This window comes from Oreochromis niloticus, linkage group LG15 (genome assembly GCF_001858045.2).
Source record: "Oreochromis niloticus isolate F11D_XX linkage group LG15, O_niloticus_UMD_NMBU, whole genome shotgun sequence".
Classification (NCBI taxonomy): Eukaryota; Metazoa; Chordata; class Actinopteri; order Cichliformes; family Cichlidae; genus Oreochromis; species Oreochromis niloticus.
In genome coordinates this window covers 440,892-462,064 of record NC_031980.2, presented here as the reverse complement: position 1 = coordinate 462,064, position 21,173 = coordinate 440,892, and the positions used below count along the sequence as shown (strand labels likewise).

At 45.2% G+C, this 21,173-nt stretch overlaps 2 protein-coding genes and 1 long non-coding RNA gene across 7 annotated transcripts in view; 1 reads left to right on the top strand and 2 right to left on the bottom strand.

The window, feature by feature from the left end:
• Positions 1–411: 411 nt before the first annotated feature.
• elp3 (elongator acetyltransferase complex subunit 3) lies at positions 412–20,686 on the bottom strand. Its single transcript, XM_003440841.5, has 15 exons — positions 20,534–20,686; positions 19,967–20,066; positions 18,113–18,251; positions 17,711–17,781; positions 17,491–17,554; positions 16,539–16,607; positions 15,838–15,992; positions 11,133–11,294; positions 10,891–11,017; positions 5,861–6,054; positions 4,747–4,837; positions 2,767–2,832; positions 2,451–2,678; positions 2,237–2,318; positions 412–1,182 (listed from the first exon to the last, which is right to left on the bottom strand). Exons 1-15 carry the CDS (start codon positions 20,553–20,555, stop codon positions 1,091–1,093), a joined length of 1,662 nt encoding a protein of 553 aa, XP_003440889.1. The 5' UTR covers positions 20,556–20,686; the 3' UTR covers positions 412–1,090.
• Positions 12,349–14,553, bottom strand: LOC112842539 (uncharacterized). Its single transcript, XR_003214351.1, has 2 exons — positions 14,412–14,553; positions 12,349–14,110 (listed from the first exon to the last, which is right to left on the bottom strand). It is a non-coding gene; the product is annotated as an uncharacterized LOC112842539 (long non-coding RNA).
• The window catches only part of LOC100711011 (kinesin-like protein KIF13B), a 32,276-nt gene continuing 31,779 nt past the window's right edge, over positions 20,677–21,173 (top strand). For all 5 annotated transcript variants that reach the window (XM_025899297.1, XM_025899298.1, XM_025899299.1 and 2 more), the window contains exon 1: positions 20,677–21,096. The gene's annotated coding sequence lies outside the window, so the exon portion shown is untranslated. The remainder of the gene's footprint in view (positions 21,097–21,173) is intronic.

Below are 21,173 nucleotides of genomic sequence, written 5' to 3'. Positions count from 1 at the left end.
CGCGGCCGTTCAGCTCCAGTCGCCCGTGCAGTCGAATCCTACACGAGGCAGAGGTCTCCATGTGAGCCCCCTTTATCGCTATGTTTGATGACAAACGCTTTCCTGTGACTGTGGTTTGAAACAGCATCAGGTAGCGAGACAGGTAGGAGACTTGACCGGAAAGGATTTGTCAAATGAGCTCTCGGCACGGGTCTGCTATCAACGCGCGGCGGTGAAGATCCCATTATCGGAGACTCTGATAGGACGTGACCTTTACCTCTGGAAGCTTTCTGCCTTTCTGTCGTTTAGTTTTAACGCCTCAAATGTCTCCCTGCAACAACAACTCAAAATCTCACAAGCACAGTTACTGAAATATACTTTATTGTTCCAGAAAAAGACAAGAAGGCATGACAGAAAACACAAGAAACGGGATTAACTGAGAGGCTTTTATGTAACGCTAATATTCAATTTCCTGCCCTACAAATCAAAACAACAGCTGCCCGGCGAGGACACTTTCTACTGTTCGTTCATCCGCCGCCAACCGTTAATGAACGCTCCCCTCGTAATGGGTTTTTATGTGATTGCAACATAAATATGATTAACTGGAACCGTGATGCAGGCGTCTCATTCCATCCCAGGCAAACGGTTATTTCATGGATACCCAGATATCCCGATTTTTCTCCGCTGCGCGCACGGATCATTGGAGTGGAATTAAAAATGCCTCGGCAGGTTCGCTCTTGTTCCACGTCAAAGTGAATCAGTGCTGCTTGTTGTGAAAGAGTCCGAGCGGTGCGACCCGGGACCCGTGTTTACAGAAAAGGGGGAGACTCGGAAACTTTAAATAAAAGGCGCCCATATGATGACACTGCACGTTTAAAGAATCTTAATTTGAACTCAAAACACAAGGCTGGCTTCACCCTAGATAACGTTCCCTAATTCCTTACATCCTCTGGTACGTCTCCTTATCTTTAAAAAACAGAAGAAATGCGGCGGCGGCCTCGGTGTGCTCCAGATAAAAGAAGAAGCCGACCAGTACCTCCTCCGATACTGCAGAACACCATCACGTTAATATTCGTGTCCCAGAGTGCTGTTTTGATAAATAAAATCCGTTTCAGTCCGCTCCCGGCCCGTACAGGTCCTTCACCATATACGGTCCCTCCAGCTCGTAGCCCATCTTCCTGTAGTAGTTCCTTGTTCCTACACCTGCAGGATGAATCACAGCGTTCTCAGTGTCACAGGACCCAAACATTCACATCACTGGCTCCTGATAATCTCTCAGTCTGACACACGCAGTGAGTTTATTGGCTCATCACAGATAAATCTGTGTTATTCACGAGGCCTCAGCACACCGGGCGGGGCCCCCTGTTTGATTTGGCCAAGTCTCATCCCGGGATCAAACCAGGGATCTTTCTGTTGTTAGGCGAATGTGTAAACCAGCACTTAAAAAATAAGTACCGTATAAGCCGCTACTTTTTTCCCACACTGTGAGCACTGCGGCTTATACTGACGTGCGGCTAATGCATATTTTTTTTCATGCGGCCAAAAACATTTTGCCTGGTAACAGTAGACCAATCAAAATGATAAGTAGTATATATACGGTATATATTGTTATCAGTAGTTAAGAGACGTTGTAATGTTGTTTATGCACTGTTCCGTAAAAAAACCATAAGCAATGTAATTTGTGTGTTACCGATACGTACGTATACTTAAAGGTAGCCGTGTTACAGGCGCTGTTCGAGGAAAAAAAGCATTTGCAGTATGTATTTTTGTATCTTACCATAACGTTTATGTTACCATGTTTATGTTACCTTACGGATTAAATTGAACATTAAAAATCCTCACGTGTAATATTTCTGTGTAAATATCTCATATTACAAGCGAAACGCATACGGCTTAAAATCCGGTGCGGCCTGTACAACTACAGAATTGATTTTCTTTCTACAATTAGAGCATGCGGCTTTTAATCAGGTGCGCTCTGTAGTCCGGGATTTACGGTAGTCATTTATTACAGTGTAGAAGGGAGATCGAACTCAGTGTCAGCCACATTTTCAAAAACACTTCTCTGCTCCTTCAGATTAAAAGCATCAAGTTTCTGGTGAAGGGTGAAGATTTTTCCTCCTTTCACTGTGGTCTCCGTGGTTACAGTTACTAAAGATTGTCTACTTTTATAAAAACAAACTGAAGTGTTTGATTTTTCTGTGTCAGAACAGTTCACATCGTCTGTGCCGACTCACAGCTGATGCGCTGAACGACTCACCTGATATAACAGCCAGTTTGCAGGAGCCGTGCTCATCCCTGGCGATTCTTTCAGCCTCCTCCATCAGCATCATGCCAAACCCCTGCACACGTAACACAAATACAATCGGTTTGAAAACATTCAGAGCTTCTGAGGTTCGCCTGGTGTGGAGAAAAACCCGGACAGGCTTGGAGCAAAACCATGACGTGTGCATGTGTGTGAAAGTGTAAGCAACCTGATGCTGGAACTTGCTCGGGTCTCGGCTGCTCACGGGGACCACGCTGCCATACACGTGCAGCTCACGGACGATGGACACGCCTCCTTTGAGCTCCGGGCGGAAGGACTGCGGAGAGCAGCGGCGCAGCCGCAACAGGCCAATCAGGATGTCCTGCTCAGGGTCTTCATAGGAGAGAAAGGTCTCCCAGCCGCTGTTGGCCACATAGTCTCTCCGTATCAGCTCCACCTGCACACAGACATCTGTGTTAGGGAACAGTAGGAAACCACGACATCTCCTCAGCTCGTCTCAGACTGCGAGTGAGGGCGCTGGTTACCTGGTAAGGTCGGACTTTGTGGTGGATCTCCTGGATGCCCACTTCCCGGGTTCTGACGTCACGACACTGCAGGCGCACAAACCCACAGACACACACACACACACACACACACACACACACACACAGACAAATCAGAAAGTCAAATCACCCCACAGCTGTTACAGCTCATCAGTGTAATGTTCCTGCACATGCAGCTTATATGGATATAAAACAGACTTTTATCATCTCAGATTTCTCACAAGTTAAATCTGACTCCACGTCTGGACCTGCAGTCTAACTGCACACAGTCACAAAACGATAGACTGACTGTGGGCTGCGGTGTTACCTGCTCCTACGCAGACCTATGCCACGACTGAAGCCACAGGTGTTCCACAGGTGAGACGTGTGCAGAAAGATGAAAAAGCAACACGTCAGCGAGATGTTGCTGGAGGTGTTATCGTGTTAGATGGTCGTAAGTCACTGATGACTGTATGGAGCCCCATTAGGGATCTGGGGGTGTGGGGGGGCTCGACTGTTTATCTGTGTAAATACTGATCAGCTGGTTAGCCAAAGCATGTCCCCGCTGTAATGTGAGGACCTCTGTTGGCGTGTGCAACATGAAGTCAGACCACAGCAATGCCTAAAATCAAACTGGAGCCTCGCTGGCAGCACCGTAAATACACCAGTCCCTCCTCTGCTGTCAGCAGCTGTTTAAGGACAGATAAAGGGCACTTGCTGTTACCACGGTAACCGCTGTGTCTCCAAATTAAACCGGCCTGAAATCTTAAGGATTCGAACTTTAAAGCTTTCTGTTTCAAGGATGGCCAGCCGTGTCTTAAGGGGGACCATTTCTGCTCATTTCCAGCCTCAAAGTTTTATCCTTGGATTCTAGAGGAGCTCAGCGTAGCAGCGGCTCTGTGCAGTGGTGAACACGACGCATCCCCAGGTCGAGGCCAGGAGGAGACTCGAGTCCAGTCTCAAGGAGCGCTGGCTCCAAGCCCGAGTAAATTGGAGGAATCATCTTTCCTAAAATTGAATGTGCACATCCATCCGCTACGGTAACCTCTCGGGAATACGTACCTCAGCTGTAGAGTCAATGTGTGTGACTCCCATCTCAAACCAATTCGTATTCATCCCGTCTGACACGAGTCATTTAGGCTCCACCTTCATTCAGCTGTTCTGCCCTCAAGTGCTCACAGCGGTTTAAAGCCTGAACTACAGACTTCATCACAGCATTAGTTATGTTTAAAACAGGGAAACGAGATGAGGTGAACAAAGAGGAGCAGCTTCTGTTTTCAGATTTATTTTTAGCATTAAGAAAACTTTGTGCCAGCTGTCTGCAAACCGGCTGGAAAAGTTTGAAGCGTCAACAAGAGAAGTAGGTCAAGTTTGAATAATTTGGCATCACAACATCAGCATAACAGCGCAGAGCTACGTGTGACATCGAACGCAGCGTGATTCTGGTTTCTAGCCGTGTGTGGAGCTCAGCCACACACGGCTGACGTTACAGTGCAGCGTGAGGGTAGTTGGTGTTTTTGGGAAGAGCAACGCAGAGCTGCCGTGTATATTTCTGTGGTGGCGTTTCAGCTCAGCTCTCGCTGTCTGATAAAGGCTGCTTTTTAAATCCAGTCTCTTTAAACGACGCTCTGCAGCTGCTGACTCTCGCATGTGCAGCCCAGCCTGGTGTTTTCAGCTTGGCTGGACTTGTACCCACGTTCTAATCTACTTTCTACTTTCCAGCATAAATTCAATAAATGCTGGAGGAGGCTGGCTGGGAGGGAGGGTACTCAATTCTGTGCTCCAACAGTCCTCAGCTACACCTGTGAGGTGTTTTAATCTGTCATCTTACCCACAACAGCTACAGGGGGAAAATTATTCTCACAGTCAGCATTTGCCTGTTGGCAGTTGTCGCCACTCGAGTTCAACTGTTGTCGGATCAACCATTAGCCTTCCTTCCTTAAAACAAGCTGACGCACAGCATGTCAGGCCTTACAGTCTCACCTCGGTGCCCATGTCCTTCATCCTGGCCAGTGCCAGCTCTCTCAGGTTGCCGTGCTCCACGCCAGAGCTCACCAGCGGCATGGGGATGTCCCTGATGGGCGGATGATACAAGAAATGATTGAGCAGCAGAGGCACTCCACATCGTGGTACAGTACTGCACTCATGGTTTTCTATACTAACAGAATTTCTTTTTTATACAGAAATAGCTCTGCTGTCATGTTTTTCCACCAATACTTCTAATGTAACGGCCATTCAAACGACCATCCACCTTTTCCAGTGTGTGTGTGTGTGTGGGGGGGGTGGGGGGGTACACACTCTGGACAGGTCACCAGTGGGTCAAGCATTCACAAACCATTTCATGGTTCATCTCAGCTTCATCTCCACATTTTTATTCTTGCACTCCATTCCTGTAGCTTTGCATAGTTCACACCTTAAATTAATTCTTATTAGACATATAAAACAGATAGATGCAGATTCTACTGTAATAATCGTCACTGTGGTGGCTGTAAAATGACAAATGTCATTACATTTGGATTGTACTCAGTTATGGCCCAAAAAAAGACATTTTGCACACACTATGATACTGAATATATTTAAGGAATAAAATACAATCCACTGAATATTTTGCAGTATTTTGATGTTTTTAGCACAAAGGTACCTGAAAAACTGGCCACTGTTCTTTTTCCCCTGTTGTGTGTGTGTGTGTGTGTGTGTGTGTGTGTGAGAGAGAGACCACGGTTTACCTCAGCTGTCTGGGTGAGGCTCATATGTGAGTCACTTCCAACCGCTAACAGCAGCCTCCACAAACCGCTGGCTGCCTCTGTGCATTTTCATTACATTCATTCAAAGTTTTGGAGAACACATGTACCTGTTGGAAGCTGTATATGCTGTCCTATGCATATTTATGAGTTTAGGATCTTTGTTCTATGAAATAACCTCAAACAATTACTGACTGCATCTTTAAGGCTTTCTTCTGATAACAGAGAGTTCGTTAAACTTCATCACCTACAGATGCTGCTCTGAAGCATGACCTGGCTTTAGCCAAGTGCTGGAATTATTAAGATTCCCGAGAATCATGCACACAGCTTACGTACCATCAAGTGTATCTGCTCACCTCTGCACTCGGTACACTCGTGTCCAGGGCGGCACCAGCGCCAGAATCCGAGCCACGAGGTCCACCAGTGCGCTGGGCGTGTAGCTCTTGTACCGGCCGGTCTTCCACAGCTCGTACAGACCCGTGCCTCGGATGACCAGGGTGGGGTACAGTTTCAGCCCATCTGGCCTGAAAGCTGGATTTTCAAAAAACTCCTGGAACAAGCAGATCCATGTTGCACTTTAAACTCACGGCTTAACAACAGAGAACAATTCACCTTTGCATCACAGTTTTATTTCTGGAATAAAGCAAAGACTACGTTTGAGCTTCTCTAAACTGAGGAAACGGGGTCAGAGAGAAAAGGAGGTTGACTTCATTTATGTGACTTTTCCACACGGGTCAAGAAAAATGGGCCCTGTGCAGAGGCAATGAGCCCGGCTAAAAGCAGCATCCACTGACACTCAGTTATTCAGTGGGAGGAAAGAAATGTCTGGGTCTGTGCAGTAAGAGGAGTCGGTGTGATTTCCAGTCATTCTCCTCCCCTCTGCGCTCGCTATCATGATCAGGACCGTGAAAATCTGGAATGGAGGCGCATTCTCCAAAATAGGCCGCATTATCGGTATCTCATAATCTCCCCCTCTCTCGTCACAGCTCATAATCACACGAGGACATGTCCCACACGGCCCTGCAGTGCAGCTGCAGGGAGGGAGGTGAGGGAGGAGGGGGAGCCGATCCGATAAATAACAACGCTTCGATACTAAAAGAAGGAGACCTGGGACTCGGGATGGCGAGTCTGCACCTGCTACTGGTTTGGATTGTAAATTCACAGCTTCTGTTGGTTGGTAGAGAAGAACCTTCTTAGGATGCCTCCCTGAGAACAGGAGCATCTGTACACAGGAGATAAGTGAGGGAGGAGCTCAGGCTGGGAGGAAGTTGTAATCGAATTTCATTATCAGAACGAGCGTGATGTGCAAAGTTCTCCTGTTGCTGCTCTCTGCAGATTTAAACTGCTCTGGGATGCTGCAGACAGCAGCGGGGTCATTATAACAGACAGCAGCCACAGATAACAGAAAGCATGTCTGATTGGTCGAGATGAATGCAAACCCAAAAGACAATGAGGAGACCCCGCCTCCAAATGTTTGCAAACAGAAGGCCTCAATCAGACTATTATTAGCAGCTGTCTGTAAACCAAAGTGACGGCAAACGTGAGGCCGATGGATAAAGCTTGGCCCAAGTTGGCTCGTGCAGGACTAAAATGTGAGAGACCAACTGCTTTAAGTCGTTGGCACCAAATCTGGTGCTTCAGTTTATTGAATTACAAGATGTTTTTAATTTTGTACACAACTGCTTATATTTCTTTACATGAGTGTAGCAGACAGACAGCGGCTGATCCCCGTCCGTCTGGTCACGTAGTCTCAAGAACCTGAACGAGCTCCCGGTGTTTAAACCCTGGAGGGGTCGACCGCTTCCTATTTAAACACCTGCGACTGAAGGAGCCTCTTGAACGAGAGCTTTAACAACCTAATAAACTTAAAGAAGTCCACTCATCTTCTTTTTGAGCTCTGCATGAACTAATTGAACCTGTTTTCGGTCATGTACAGTCTGTACTGCTGTTGGGATGGAAACGTTTGCTCAGCCTTTTTGAAATATTCTTCTGGCACAAAATGTGGTGAAGACATAAAATAAGGACCTGCTACTACAAAGGAAGTACTCCACAGTGTGCGACTGCAGAATGTATTAAGCAAACTAAAGTGAACCAAATGTGTCCTGAAATATCTTAATGCAAATCTACGCACTCCTCTCTTCTCCATTTCCTCCACCTTTTCTGATCATTTCTTCTTCCCGTCCTTCAAACCGGCTATTCCTGGATGCTCTGTCAGTAAGAGCGTTAGCTCGGATTTTTATGGATTCCAGGAAAAGGATCCTGAAATGCTTAGTTTGGATCTCGGAGTGAAAATTCATATTTTTTACCCTCCACTCACTGGCAAGACAGGTGTCATGGAAGATTAGATATGATGAGGAGGAGCAAAGGGGAGTCACACACAAGTTGTATAATTTAAGTGTCAGTGTGATAAAAGAGGCAGAGAGGAAGAGGACTGGTGGAGGAGACGGGAGCGAAGGAATGATGACGGGAGAAAAGAGGAACGTTACAACTGGAGAGGAGAGAGAAGAAAGAGATAAGTGAGAGACAACGGGAGGAGAAAAGAGGCAAACAAGGAGACGAGAGAGAGAAAATACTGTGGGCAGTCTGGGAGAAACACAGACGGCACAGAGGACGAGTGACAGAGGAAACGCTACAGGGAAGGAAACACACAGATACACACTTAGTCTGCTTCCTGTCACAGTCCTGCCCTCCACCTTACAATGTGAGACACGTTCACAGGCATGACGGCTTCAGTAAACACACATGTATGTGGGGTTTCCACAACTTTAACTGCTTGTTTTGAGAAAAGTGAAGCCCACAGCTGATGTGCAGCAGACTGCAGACGCTGCACACCTTCATTATTCTGCTCGGAGAGAAATCCTACTCTGCTCTCATGAGTCGCTGCACTCACAGACACTTGCCATATAATTATATTTGAAATAAAGTCCTCCCTGTATGAAGGTGAGGATAGTAGCACCTGCCAATGAACTCCTCACACCTTCACAATAAAAGCAGAACTGTGAAGAAGAGTGGGACGAATGTCCCCCACCAAGATATCAGAGACCAATGATACGAAACATGACTCCTTCCAGTTACTGCTGCCAGAGGTGTTCTAGAATAGAATAGAATAGAATAGAATAGAATATACCTTTATTATCCCACCAATGAGAAACTTGGGTGTTACACAGCTGTTATAGCAGGGGGAATATAAACTATAGAATGTATAGTTTATATTATATATTATATTATATATTATAATATATAGCGCGCGTGTGTGTGTGTGCGTGTGTGTGTGTGCGTGTGTGTGTGTGTGTGTGTGTGTGTGTTGGGGGGGTGATTCTGGTGAAACGTACAGTGAACACAGCTGATGAGCAGCCCTCTGACAGCTGCTGGTAAGAGTGACCTCCTTCCTGTAAAAGTCTGCTGAACGAGCCGCTCAGTGCTCACACAGGCTCCTCAGGGGTGGCAGCTGTTGTGTACACTCAGTGACTGGACTGACACACACAACTGAAGTCCATAAGCATGCCCTGCATACAGGGCAAAAAAACCCTGGACCTGTGAGAACCAAACAACACGCTGTGCTCTTAGCCAAGGCTTCTACAAACTCTGACATTTTAAACTTAAGTATTTGAGATTAATGAGATTAAAACATCTTTTTCAAACATGTCTTCACTTTGAGCTGAGTGTGAAAGCAGCTAATCTCAGAGCACCACGGAGGTTTGGGATCTTTTCATGTCCGTATCAGATTCTGCTTCAAAGCGAGCCGGGTATCAGACGCAGCAGTTTAAAAACGAAACACAAAAACGGTTTAATAATCAGGTACGAGAGGGGAAATCAATATCACTGCTGGTTCTTACACAGCCAGTGTCATATCTGCTCTTTTCCTTCGTTGCATTTTCATCACCTGATTTCAAAACAAGTGGAATGAGCTCAGAGCGCACGCAGCTTCAAACCGAGTCATCATTTACACCCTACAGTCTGGCGCTCTGGGAAGACGCCCGTCTGATTCTGCGCATTCAGCCATGTTTCCAATCAGAGCAGCAAACTGAGCCCGCCGTTGAGTGACATCTGACAAGACTCCCATCGACTGTGAGTGACAGTCGCCATCTTCTCGGGTCTATTTTGGGACGTACTTGGTACTGTGAGATGACGCACGCTGATGCCATGCAGAAGAGGGAAGGTCTGACTACTTATCCCACAAACAATAAACCTGATGATCAACCAAACGTGCTATTTTTAGTCTGGAGCTTTTACTCATTTTGTTTCTCAAGAACACGCCGACGCACTTCTGTCTGCTTAAAACTTTTCTTATGAAGATGATCCATAAAAATATCCAATCAGGGATTCAATCCTGGCCAACGCTGAAGTCCAAAATAATCATGTGACCAGCAGTTGATGCTTTCTGTTTCTCTACATTATGCTTTTGTCTTTAATCTTCAGTTTAAAAATATCTGCGGTAACACCTTTCATCGTTTTAATCAAACCATCTTTTAACATTCAGTCAGTGCAAAACATGATCCGTGATAAACACTGACCGCCATATTTGTGCTGATGTCAGTCAGCGAGGCGGAGCCTGTACTGAAGGTCCACGTGTTGGTATATTTCTGTTTGTAACTGCCGTGCTTGTTTAAAAAAAGAAGACAAGGATGACAGAAGTAAAACTTAAAACATTATTCAAAATTCTGCAAGTTACCCAGGAAGTGGACCCCTCCCCAACCCCCCCAGAAATGTGTGCTGATACCCCCCTGAGCCTGTTCACATGACCATGTTAGCCGTTAGCAGACGGTCATGGCAGTCTGCAGCTGGACGCTCGTTAGCACAAACACAGAGCTGTGGAAGTAAAAGCTGCGTCTTTGAAACGTGTTGTTTGAGCAGGAAGGACAAAACTTTGAAGTTTGTGTCTCACTTTTTTGAGTTTCACCATCACTTTGTGTTTGCAGAGAGGTCGGCACCTTCCATCCAAACCGTGGCCATCTGCTGGTGACCAAAGCAGTCGAGAAGACATTTTTGGTGCAGCACCTTCTTATTCAGCCTGACATCACCCAGAAAAGCTACCGACCTCCAGCAACCACCAACCAGCTGCTCGGGGAATGCACATTTTTCCATAGCGACCAGAATATGCCAGGGAGGCCGCCAGGGAGGCCGCCAACAAGGCCTCAAAAATAATGCGATTACTGTAAGGACTCACAACATTTCCTGTATATGCAGAAGACAGTGATTCACAGCACTGTACAAGCAAAAGGCTGCCATCATTTAACTTCTAAAATCAAGTCCATTCACCCTGGTTGGACGTGGTTCCCTCTTATTGACAAAGCAATAACCTACCGACCCTCACTCGTTCCTCGTATCTGTTCTCACCTTCAGCTCAGAAGGTAAAACTGTGCTAAAGAAAAAGAAAAACGCTCACAATGAACTGCTCCACATCCCTCTCCATGCCCACGTTCGGCAGGTCAGGCATCATGTGGGCGACCACTTTGAAGCCGGCATCCTTTGCCAGGTGGAAAGACTCGCACACAGCTCGCACCGTGTGGCCTCTGCACAAACACACAAGCAGAGAGTAGCTGTTAAAGCCTGCAGGCTGCAACCCCGTTAAAGCTGCTGCTGCTGCTGTCACTTTACTTCTACGTTCTCCCTGCTCCACCCACGGACCTGTTGGTGTCACGGGCCACGTCTTCATAGACGCTCTGGACTCCTATCTCCAGCCGGGTGCATCCGTAGCCCAGCATGTCACTGAGGTGCCGCTTCAGGCAGTAGTCGGGCCGCGTCTCGATAGTGATCCCCACGCACTTGGTATGACTGCGCTCAGAGTACCTGCAGGAGAAAAAACGCTCCCAGTTACTTGTGCTGATGTCGTTTCTGCTCATTAGGTGTTTTTAAAATATCGCTTTCATGTCTGTGTGATAATGTCTTTTTAATTTCACTATTTAGTCTAAATGTTTGAGCTGTTCCATATGAAGGAAACATATTACTGGGACCATTTAGCAACATCAATTTACAGGCTGCGAGTTTGCTCGGCTCATTATCCCGACAGTTAACACTAACCTCACATTAAAGACACACTGATTAATCCAATAAAGAAAATGCATGACAGGGGAAAATGCTAAATGAGACATTAACAAGTGTTTTGTTTGCAAGTCACTGACACTTTGTTTACTGGGTATGATCAGGATTTACTTATTAAGAGATGTGTTTGGTCCTACTGGATTCAAGCATTTTGTTTGAAGCTGTCTTTAACCCCCTTTAAAATGGATTTAACAAATACATCTGCCAACTTTTGAGATAATTAAAATATATTTTGAGGCTCTCAGGATTATGAGAAGCAGGAGACGCGGGAGCACTGCATGAGTCAGAGCAGCCATTGGCTGGGTAACATCTCAAATGAAGCTCGTGGTTCGTCCAGATGAAAATCTGCTTTATTACAAACAATTCCAGCTTATAAACCTGGATTCAGATTTGTCTGCAACTCTGCCACAAAGTCAGTGAGTCTAATCTTTCTGCAAAGTCCACAAACACTTTCAGTGAAATCTAAACAGAGTCCTGCTGAGACTTCTTCCATTTCAAATCTGAGTGAACCTGATAACATCTCGTTCATATTAAGTGAAATCTGACAACAGTCTTGGCATCAAACAGAAATCACACATTCGATTAAGAAAAGCAGAAACTTTAGAAAGTCCCGACTGGCTCGTCCATTTAAATAGTTTGTCTCTGTATAACATATTAAATCAGACCCTTCGTTTGAATGCTGAATAATCTCTATTTCTTTATGATTTTCAGTGCTGTGTGAAAAGTCTTGAGTTGCCCCTCATTTCTTTCTGAGGTGCAGTGATTTATTGAAAACATGAAAATACAGTACATGAGGCAAAAACAGAGTTTGTACAAGTTTAATGGTCTTCAAAGTGAACATTTGGTATGAGCACCTTTATTCTTCAACCCAGCCTGAACTCTCTCAGGAACACTTCTCCAGGCTTCACTCACAGCATGTTTGCTCAGTTCTCTGTCAGGATGATCTCAGTCTGTCCAGCTATGTTGAGGAGGCCGATCATGACTGACTCTGCCTGCTTTCACTGCACTGACAGACTGTGTTTGTGATCATACCAAACACTGTTGCTCACATCTGACTGATCTCCAGCAATGCATCAGTTTTGACAGGGTCGTTTCCGCCCTGGTCTGTGACACCTCGAATCTCCGAGTCAGTCCCACCCCAACGTACTCCGCTATACGCTCTGTAACTTTTCCATTTCAGTAATATTTGGAACAACATGCAGAATGATCATAAAAGCTAACCCATTAAATATTAACAGTAGGCCACACTGCTCACTAAACTATGTCTCCCTGCATGCCATGTGGCTCAGGCTGATTAATAAAGCAATAAAGAACTACAAGGACGCCTGAGACGGAGAACGGAGCAATATGTGACGCAGCGCGTTCACTCGTCTTCTACAAATGTTATCTCGAGACAGAAACAACATGAGCTCCATCGAGTCTGGCTCCAGTGCTACTTTCAAACTTATTTGAGTGAAATCTCTCACACACACACACACACACAGACACACACACATCTCTTTTCGTGACACTGGCCAGGTGTCATTTTCTCCACTCCAGCTGCTCTGATGACGATTAGCTGCCCTCACACCGGCTCATATTCCTTCAGACTCTGTATCTGCTGGCAATAAACGTCCATCTTTTACAGTCTGCTGGCTGATTTACACCAATTACAAGAGTTTATGCTCCAGAGAGAATGATCAGATTGTGTGAGATGAATCAATAAAAAGTCTATTATCTCGGGCGATTATCTCGAGGTATCTCACTGCTGTGATCCGATCAGGAGCAGGGTGCGCACGGTGAGAAGCAGAGACGTGAACATCAAATGCACACGACTTTTTTCAAACACACACACACACACACACACACACACACACACACTGAGGCACAGAGATAAGGGCAGCAAAACCGAGTGTTTCCTGCTTCCTGAGCAGCAGACGCAGCCACTGCAATTACCGTAATCCTAGCATCTTAACAAAGCATGCTGATAGAAGTGCAGGGAAAATTCAGGCACACTTTCACATGCTTCCCGCAAACACACTTGTGCACACACAGGCGACATATATCAGAAGAGACACGCAATCACACAAACTAGCCTCTCGGGCCTAATCGGACTTTAGGAAAGCAAATAGCTCCTGCAGACAAACAGGTTGGTGCAGCTGCTTCAGACCGCAGACAAAACCCATTATTTGGTCCAATCATCTCTATAAACTTGACTCTGAATCTTCTCCGAGTCATCTTGGCATTGCTACTCATCCATACTGAGTAGCTGCGGGACAATTTCATTCAAAGCTGGCCACAAGTGGCTGAGTGAGAAATCGATGGGAGTAAAAGCAGAGGACTCGTCAGAGTGGCCTCGCTTATTCTTTTCTCAGTCTCAGTACTACAGTCATGCTGCACTGGCTTTATTTTTATTTTTCAGCTGATTATATAAACATGTAATCAAGGTTAATACGTTTGGTGACACACACGGTGATTCCCAAAGAATGATCAGCCAAACCTCAGCATGGTGTGCAGCGCAGCCTCTGAGGAAACAGACATGATGATGTACAGCAGCAGTCACAGGTTTGGTGGTTTTACTGCTTCTAAATTGTAAATACAAACTGAAGACATCAAATATATGAAGCCAGATCTTTGGAAGCAAAGAAAAAAAAAGATAAATAACTCTAAATATGTTTTATATTTCAGATTCCTCTAAGCAGCCGCCCTTTGCTTGGTTGACAGCGCTGCAAACCTGAGATGGTTCTCACAGGTGTGCCTGTCAGGGATCACTTGTGGAGTTTCTTGCTAAAACTTTGAATGTGTCCCCAAGTGCAGTCACAAAAACCATCAAACGCTATGACCAAACTGGCTCACATGTTTATGAAAAGGAAGCCCAAGAGTCACCTCTGCTGCTGAGGGTAAATCCATCCAAGTCACCAGCCTCATCACGGGTTAACAGCAGATTAGAGCCCAGATAGATGCCACACAGAGCTCCAGCAGCAGACACATCTCTACATGTTCAGAGGAGACTGTGTGAATCAGGCCTTTATGGTCACGACTAAGGAAAAGCAACAAGCAGAAGAGATTTGTTTGGGCCAAGAAACACGAGGAGTGGACATTAGACCAGTGGGACCAGTGGGAAACCAGTGTGCTTTGGTCTGATGAGTCCACATCTGAGATCTTTGGTTCCTTCGAGATTGTTGGAAAACCATTTCAGGTGACGACCTCATGAAGCTCATGGAGAAGGCCCAGAGTGTGCAAAGCAGTAATCAAAGCAAAGGGGGGCTGTTTTAAAGAATCTATAATATAAAACATGTTCTGGGTTATTTCACACTTTTTTGTTTCAATCTAGAGAATCTACAATGTAAATAATCATGAAAATAAAGAAAAACCATTAAATGAAAAGCTGTGTCCACACTTCGGACTGGTCAGAAGACAGAGCTGCGTCTGGGCAATCAGCTGATCCATCTACTGTTGCCCCGACATGGTCTCAGCGGAAGAGACCGTCTCTTCTTTCCTGAGAGACGGCAGGAAAGAGCAGGAGCCATTGTTACAGACGGGGAAAGGCTGAGGTCTGCCACATGACACAAGCACGGCACTAAAAAAACTGGCTTATCAAGTAATTAATCAAAATTTAAAAGTTATGTTTCAAACCACCACCAAAATATGCAGAAGAGGTCAAACACAAACAACAGGTGACAGAAGATTTCAGGTAAGACTCAGGGAAATAGTTTGACTGATGTCAACAAGCAAATGGACAGTAAGACTAAAATGAGATGATCAGAAGGCGGGAAGAGCTCAGTGAGTTCAGGGACATACTGAAAATGGTAAAGTAGCTCCCCCTTGTGGTTACAACTTTACAACCAGCAAAACACGATGGTAAAAACACTGCAGCTGAGACCAGAGGCTGCAGGAGCGAGTGGCCTTCAGGGAAACAACTGAACGCACAAACAGGGCCTACAGCAAAAACCTCTTTCTAATAATCACTACAGGAATCAACACATCCCCGTGTCAAAGACGTCAGCCGCTTCATAATCTCTGCATCATTCGCTGCGATCTTTTTGAAACCAACATGAAATCCAACCTTTAAATTCGACATTATCTCATTGGAAATGTTTTCACGCTACAAAAGCAGCCATTTACTTTTCAACCACTAGCATGGAAGGGTCCAAACATCTCGAGAACATGCTACTGTTGTTATTCTCAGTAGTTCTAGCATACGTGACCACTTTAACGTCCTTCTTCTGTTATCAAGAGAGATCCTACTATTGTGTTCTGGTCTTATTGTGAGACACAGACAGGGACACAGGCTAAACGCTTCATTAAATACCTCACAGCCTCAGCCACGTTGTTAGAGGTGTGTCCTGACAGGGCGTCGTGAAGGTTTCTGATGAAGTAGTCTCTGTAGTCCTCGGGCAGAGCCATGAAGGTCCCACCCATCACGATGAACTCCACTTTGTCGACGCTGTGGCCCAACTGCTTCAGCTGCAAATCACACCCGAGGATTGGGTACCATTAAAGCAATGGACTTATCTGCAACTTCAGCTAAGTGCAGCAACACACCATTATTCAGCCGAACAATCATTTTGTTCCCTCAAAAAATTAACTGGAATTAAACTTTAAACAGCTAGTGCACATAAACCGGACCTCCCACAGGCAAAGCTCCATGGAAAAGATGAAAACTGTGTCCAGTTTAAAAAAAGATCCACATGAACTGTTCCAATGAATGACTTTGCTCTGCTGCAAAGCACTAATGAGCCCATAAATTTAAATAATGGCATAATTAGGGTCAGTGAAAGCCTCGACAGTCATTACAGCACACTAAATATATTATCACCGGCTGATTTGTGGAAACGGCTCATCTAGAGACCACATACAGAGACACATTTCATGTGTGCTAAACGCAGGCGGGTCAATCGAAACACCTGATTAAGGTGCTTCCTGCTTCTGTAATTTCAGGAAAAGCCAAAACAACACGAAAAATAAAAACAATGTCAATTTTTTAAAAGTACACCGTAGAAAATCACTGACCTGCTCCACTCGATGTCTGGTCTGTAGGTAGGGGTCGTAACGAGCTCGGATGGCTCTCATGGAAGTCGGCTGTCAGAAAGAAGGGGAGAAGCGGGAAGGACGTTTAACGTACGTTTGCTTACATACAAAAGACAGACATGGAGTTCCACAGGGTTCTGTGCTAAGAACCTTACACATCTGTTTTTTGGGTTAAATTAAAAAACATGACTTAACGTATCAATGCACAAAATATAAAAACTTGATGTATGTGGGTGGCATCACTCTGGCCTCCAGTAACACTGTGAGGAACCTGGGAGTCATTTCTGAACAGAGCGTGTCCTTTAAGCTGAATGTTAAACCGTTTCGGAGGAATGCTCTTGTTCACCTGCACAATATCTCTGCAAACATCCTGCCTCATGATGCTGAAGGTACGACTTCATGTACCTGTTACTTCTAGGTTGGATTACTATAATTATTATAACGGATTTCTACCTCTGGGTTCTTCACTGTAGGGAAGTCACAAACAAAGACAATTCTCAAACACGACATCATAACGTGATGTGAACTTCCCTAGAAATGTAGCTACACGTGTGTGTCGATGCACATGTGTATAAATTCTGGTCTCTACACAAACACAGCGAGAGCACTGACACGATTCGATTTTGTCCGCAGCTTCTCTAAACTGGCTCCAGGATAAATCCAGAATTCATTTTTAAATCTTTGTCCTCACAAAGTCCTGGATGATCAGGCATAAATCTTAAAGACCTGACAATAACATTTCATTCTGATCGAGCACGTTGCTCTCTGACTGGAGGCTTATTTGCGGATTTTAGAGTTTCTGAAAGTAGAATGGGACGCAGAGGCTGCTGTGGAAACAGCTCCCAGGTTGGGTTGAGGACACAACTACTTTACTTTATCAGGCTTCAAACTTTCCATCCAGGCATACACAGTAGATGAAATCAAGGTGCTTCACCTCGTAGCCAGTGTAAGACTGTGTGGAGTACTCAAAGTCAGAGTCCGGTCCACCAGGACAGTAGCTGCCAGAGTAAAAACAAAAAACTGATTATTAATACACATCTGATTATCAATAAACTGCTGTCAGCACTTCAAGCTCAAACATGTCAAAGGTTTCACATCTATCTGGCTTTAGGGTTTGTTCTGTGTACCACAGTATGACCACTAAATATACTTACACACAGATGTTGCCTGTAAAGCTGATGTGAGGACATCGATGAGGTTTACACATCACAGCTACGACTGCAATCTGCAGTAAAAACACAAGTTACTAAATCTGCTCCTATTTTTGTGGTTAGGTATTGTGAGAGATATAATTCCATATAGTCTGAACGTTCATGCATTTCCAAATGTAATCTTCACTGTCCATCTAAAGCTGAGCTGAAGGATTAAACCTCATCAGTGTTGTACGCTGTGTTCAGACTATACCAGACATAAACACACACACATCTGCTAACATGTGACTCCAAACTATTACTCAACATGACACTTAGTGCATTTTATTTCAGCCTTACTGAACCTTAACCTGAAATATCAGACTGCAGGACAGAGATATAGACGGCAGAAGAAACACAACTTACCCCACTGGCAGTGCGGATAGGTTTGGCCTTTAGTTTGGGCACCAGCGCTCGACGGTATTGTGGTGGGACAGCCGCAATGATATCCACCAATCGGGGCTGAGCTTCAAGTCCATATTTAGCTGAGGCCTGAGTCTTAACTCTGTTTGAAAACACAAAATGCAACTCACTTAAAACTCACCTCCAACTGAAAATTGTACAAAAAACTAATTAAAATTGTTCTTTAATGCAAACTCATTTTGGGCGATGGACACTGTCTCAGCTGAACACTGGACACGCACACACATACACTTACACTGATAAGCACTCACTCATCCCCCCCCTCCCTTTCCAAACGCCTTCGATGCTTGTTCCCTCCTGGAGAACACGGCGGGTCTGGGCCCGCGCTGGAGAGACGGCGCAGTGGCAGGATGGCTGCTGTGTTTGCCTAGGATTACTCCTCACCCCCTACCCAACCCTGTTGCTGGTCACGTGCTCCATAATGTTGTGCTGTGGACATCTATGTGCTTTCTGTGCAGAGGAGTTTTTTTTGTTTCCTGTTCTCATGCTGTCCTCCCATAGGAGCTCAGCATGAGTAGAGGTCTCTTTTTTTCCTCTTGTACTTTCCCATTGTAGTGTACATTTCAGTGGTTTTCTGTAATGTAGCCGTTCTCCGACTTGTATCCCAATGTGATGTCTGTGTTGTGTGTGTAAGGTCGGGAGGCGGGTGCATTCCACTGCAGGGCAACCTGCATGTGGCGAATAAAATTTGAACTTGAACTTGATTTGATGCCACGAAAAGCTTTTAAAAAAGGTTGGAATAGGCACAGCTTTCCCATTGAGGAGATCAACGGCTCTGGTGTTGACAGGAAGAGGTTTCTCGTTGTTCCTCGACATGTTGTGTTTCAGCTGCTCCTTTGTCATATTTATTGTTCAATAATGTGCTAATGTCTTACTGAGTGCTTATGTCTTTTGGACATTGTGGTCTAGCATTGTCTTGCTTGACATCTGGATGGCAGCATCGATTCCTTCAAAACCTCCATAAATCATATTGCATTGTGGGGCTCTTCACAGATGTACAAGTCACCCATGCCAAATGCACTAATGCACACACACCAGATGTTTGGTTGTGAAGTTTGCATGAATAATAAGACACTGGGTCCTCTCCTCTCCTCTCCTCACACCTCAGGACTGCAGCACTTAGATGGCCACAGGCCCAGAGAAAGAACCATGTCTTAAATGTAAGGGGGGGAAATCTACCATCTATAGTAGATTCTTAATTATTGTAATATGTAGCATATGTAATCTACACAGTAATCACATGACTGTTTCCTGCAGCTGATACCAATTTCTAATTCCTTACACGGATGGCTTACACGTGCATTTTTGCAATAGCCCAACACAGAAAACGGTCGTTGTTGTCGAGCTGTTCATAAATAAACTACAGTGCACATTTTTTAGAATAAAGACATGTGTCAGTGCAGCAGTGCTGTTCAGTGGAGCTCTGTGCCAAAGAGCATTAAGACTAATCCAACTTCACATACACAGACGGTAGACCAGGGGTGGGCAATCTCAGTCCACGAGGGCCGGTGTCCCTGCAGGTTTTAGATGTGTCCTCGAACCAACCAGCTGATTTAAATGGCTAAATTAGCTCCTCAACATGTCCTGAAGTTCTCCAGAGGCCTGGTAACGAACTAATCATGTGATTCAGGTGTGTTGACCCAAGGTGAGATCTAAAACCTGCAGGGACAGCGGCCCTCGTGGACTGAGATTGCCCACGCCTGTGGTAGACTGTTAGTGGGACCATTTCATTGTTGTCTTGGTTACAGACTATTGTTGCACACGCTGTATGTCTACTGTATCGTTTAGATTACTTACTTGTTAAGATTGATGTCTTTTCCCTTCTCGTGGGCTTCAACCAGCTGCTTGATGACATCGGCAATGGTCATCATCATCAGCTCGGCTCGGCTCAGTTCACCTGACCAAGAACAAGAGCAGCATAGTGAGATTCCTGTCATCGCAGTTTGAAGGTTTATTCGCAGGTTATATAAAAATAAGAACAACTTTATTTATCCCGAGGGAAATTCTTTTGTCATGTACATACTCAAAGCAGCAGGAGAGACAGAGGAACAGATGAAATAGATATAAGATGTACAATATATACAATAAGAATAGTGTACAGTAATATACAGTATATACACATCTTTATAATGTGCAGGAGTCTAAATTCTAAAATGCAGCTTTACGGAGTGAATTACAGCCCAATATGCAGTGTAACGGATCTTTAATAAAACGAGAAAAGTTCCTGAACTCTTCTCTACCGAGTTATGCAGCTTCTGTCATCATCTTATGGGACCTGCAGTTAGCATTAGCTTTAAGCTACAATCACCCTCAGCACTTTAGAAAGCAGTTTGCGATGTTTTAAACGCTTTGCCACACACTCACTCTTTTTCTTTGGCTTCCCCATTTCACAGTTAGTCACCTATTCCAATTATTTACGAAAGGAGGTCTGTTAAAAGTTCTTCATCTGTCTTTAACGCCCGACAGCACTCTGGAGTAACAGTAAACAACTCCACGTTGCGACCGAACACGGCACCTGTCGTGCGGCGATAGCGGCTGTCGCAAAATAACGTAAACACACTTTCGCAGTTTTTAACCTGTCATTTATTGACGTGTAAATGTGTTCGTGAGTAAAACAACGGCAAGTTTGCCTTATTTAATACCGAGTGGGGCTGTTTCGCGAAAACATCCCAACATGTGCTGAATAAGCGCAGCTGGAAGGAGACGCGCAGACTCTACGACAGGTGCGTCCACAGAGCGGCGCTCAATTCCGTCTCATAGCGGTGGTCCGCGTGAGCGCGGAGCAGCTGACGGACTTGGAAGCTCTCTGACTTAAGTCTGCAGCAAATCCCTTTAGCTGCGAGCTGACATGGCTTGACTGATTCCTGCGGGAAGTCTTCAGGAAATGCAACAGGTGGAGGAGCTGTGGGAGTGAACCCTGGACTGTCGTAAGTGTTTCTTAGACCTTACAGGGGCTTTCCACGGTGCTGTGTACAAGTGGCGGTTACTTTTATCGGCGGTAAAT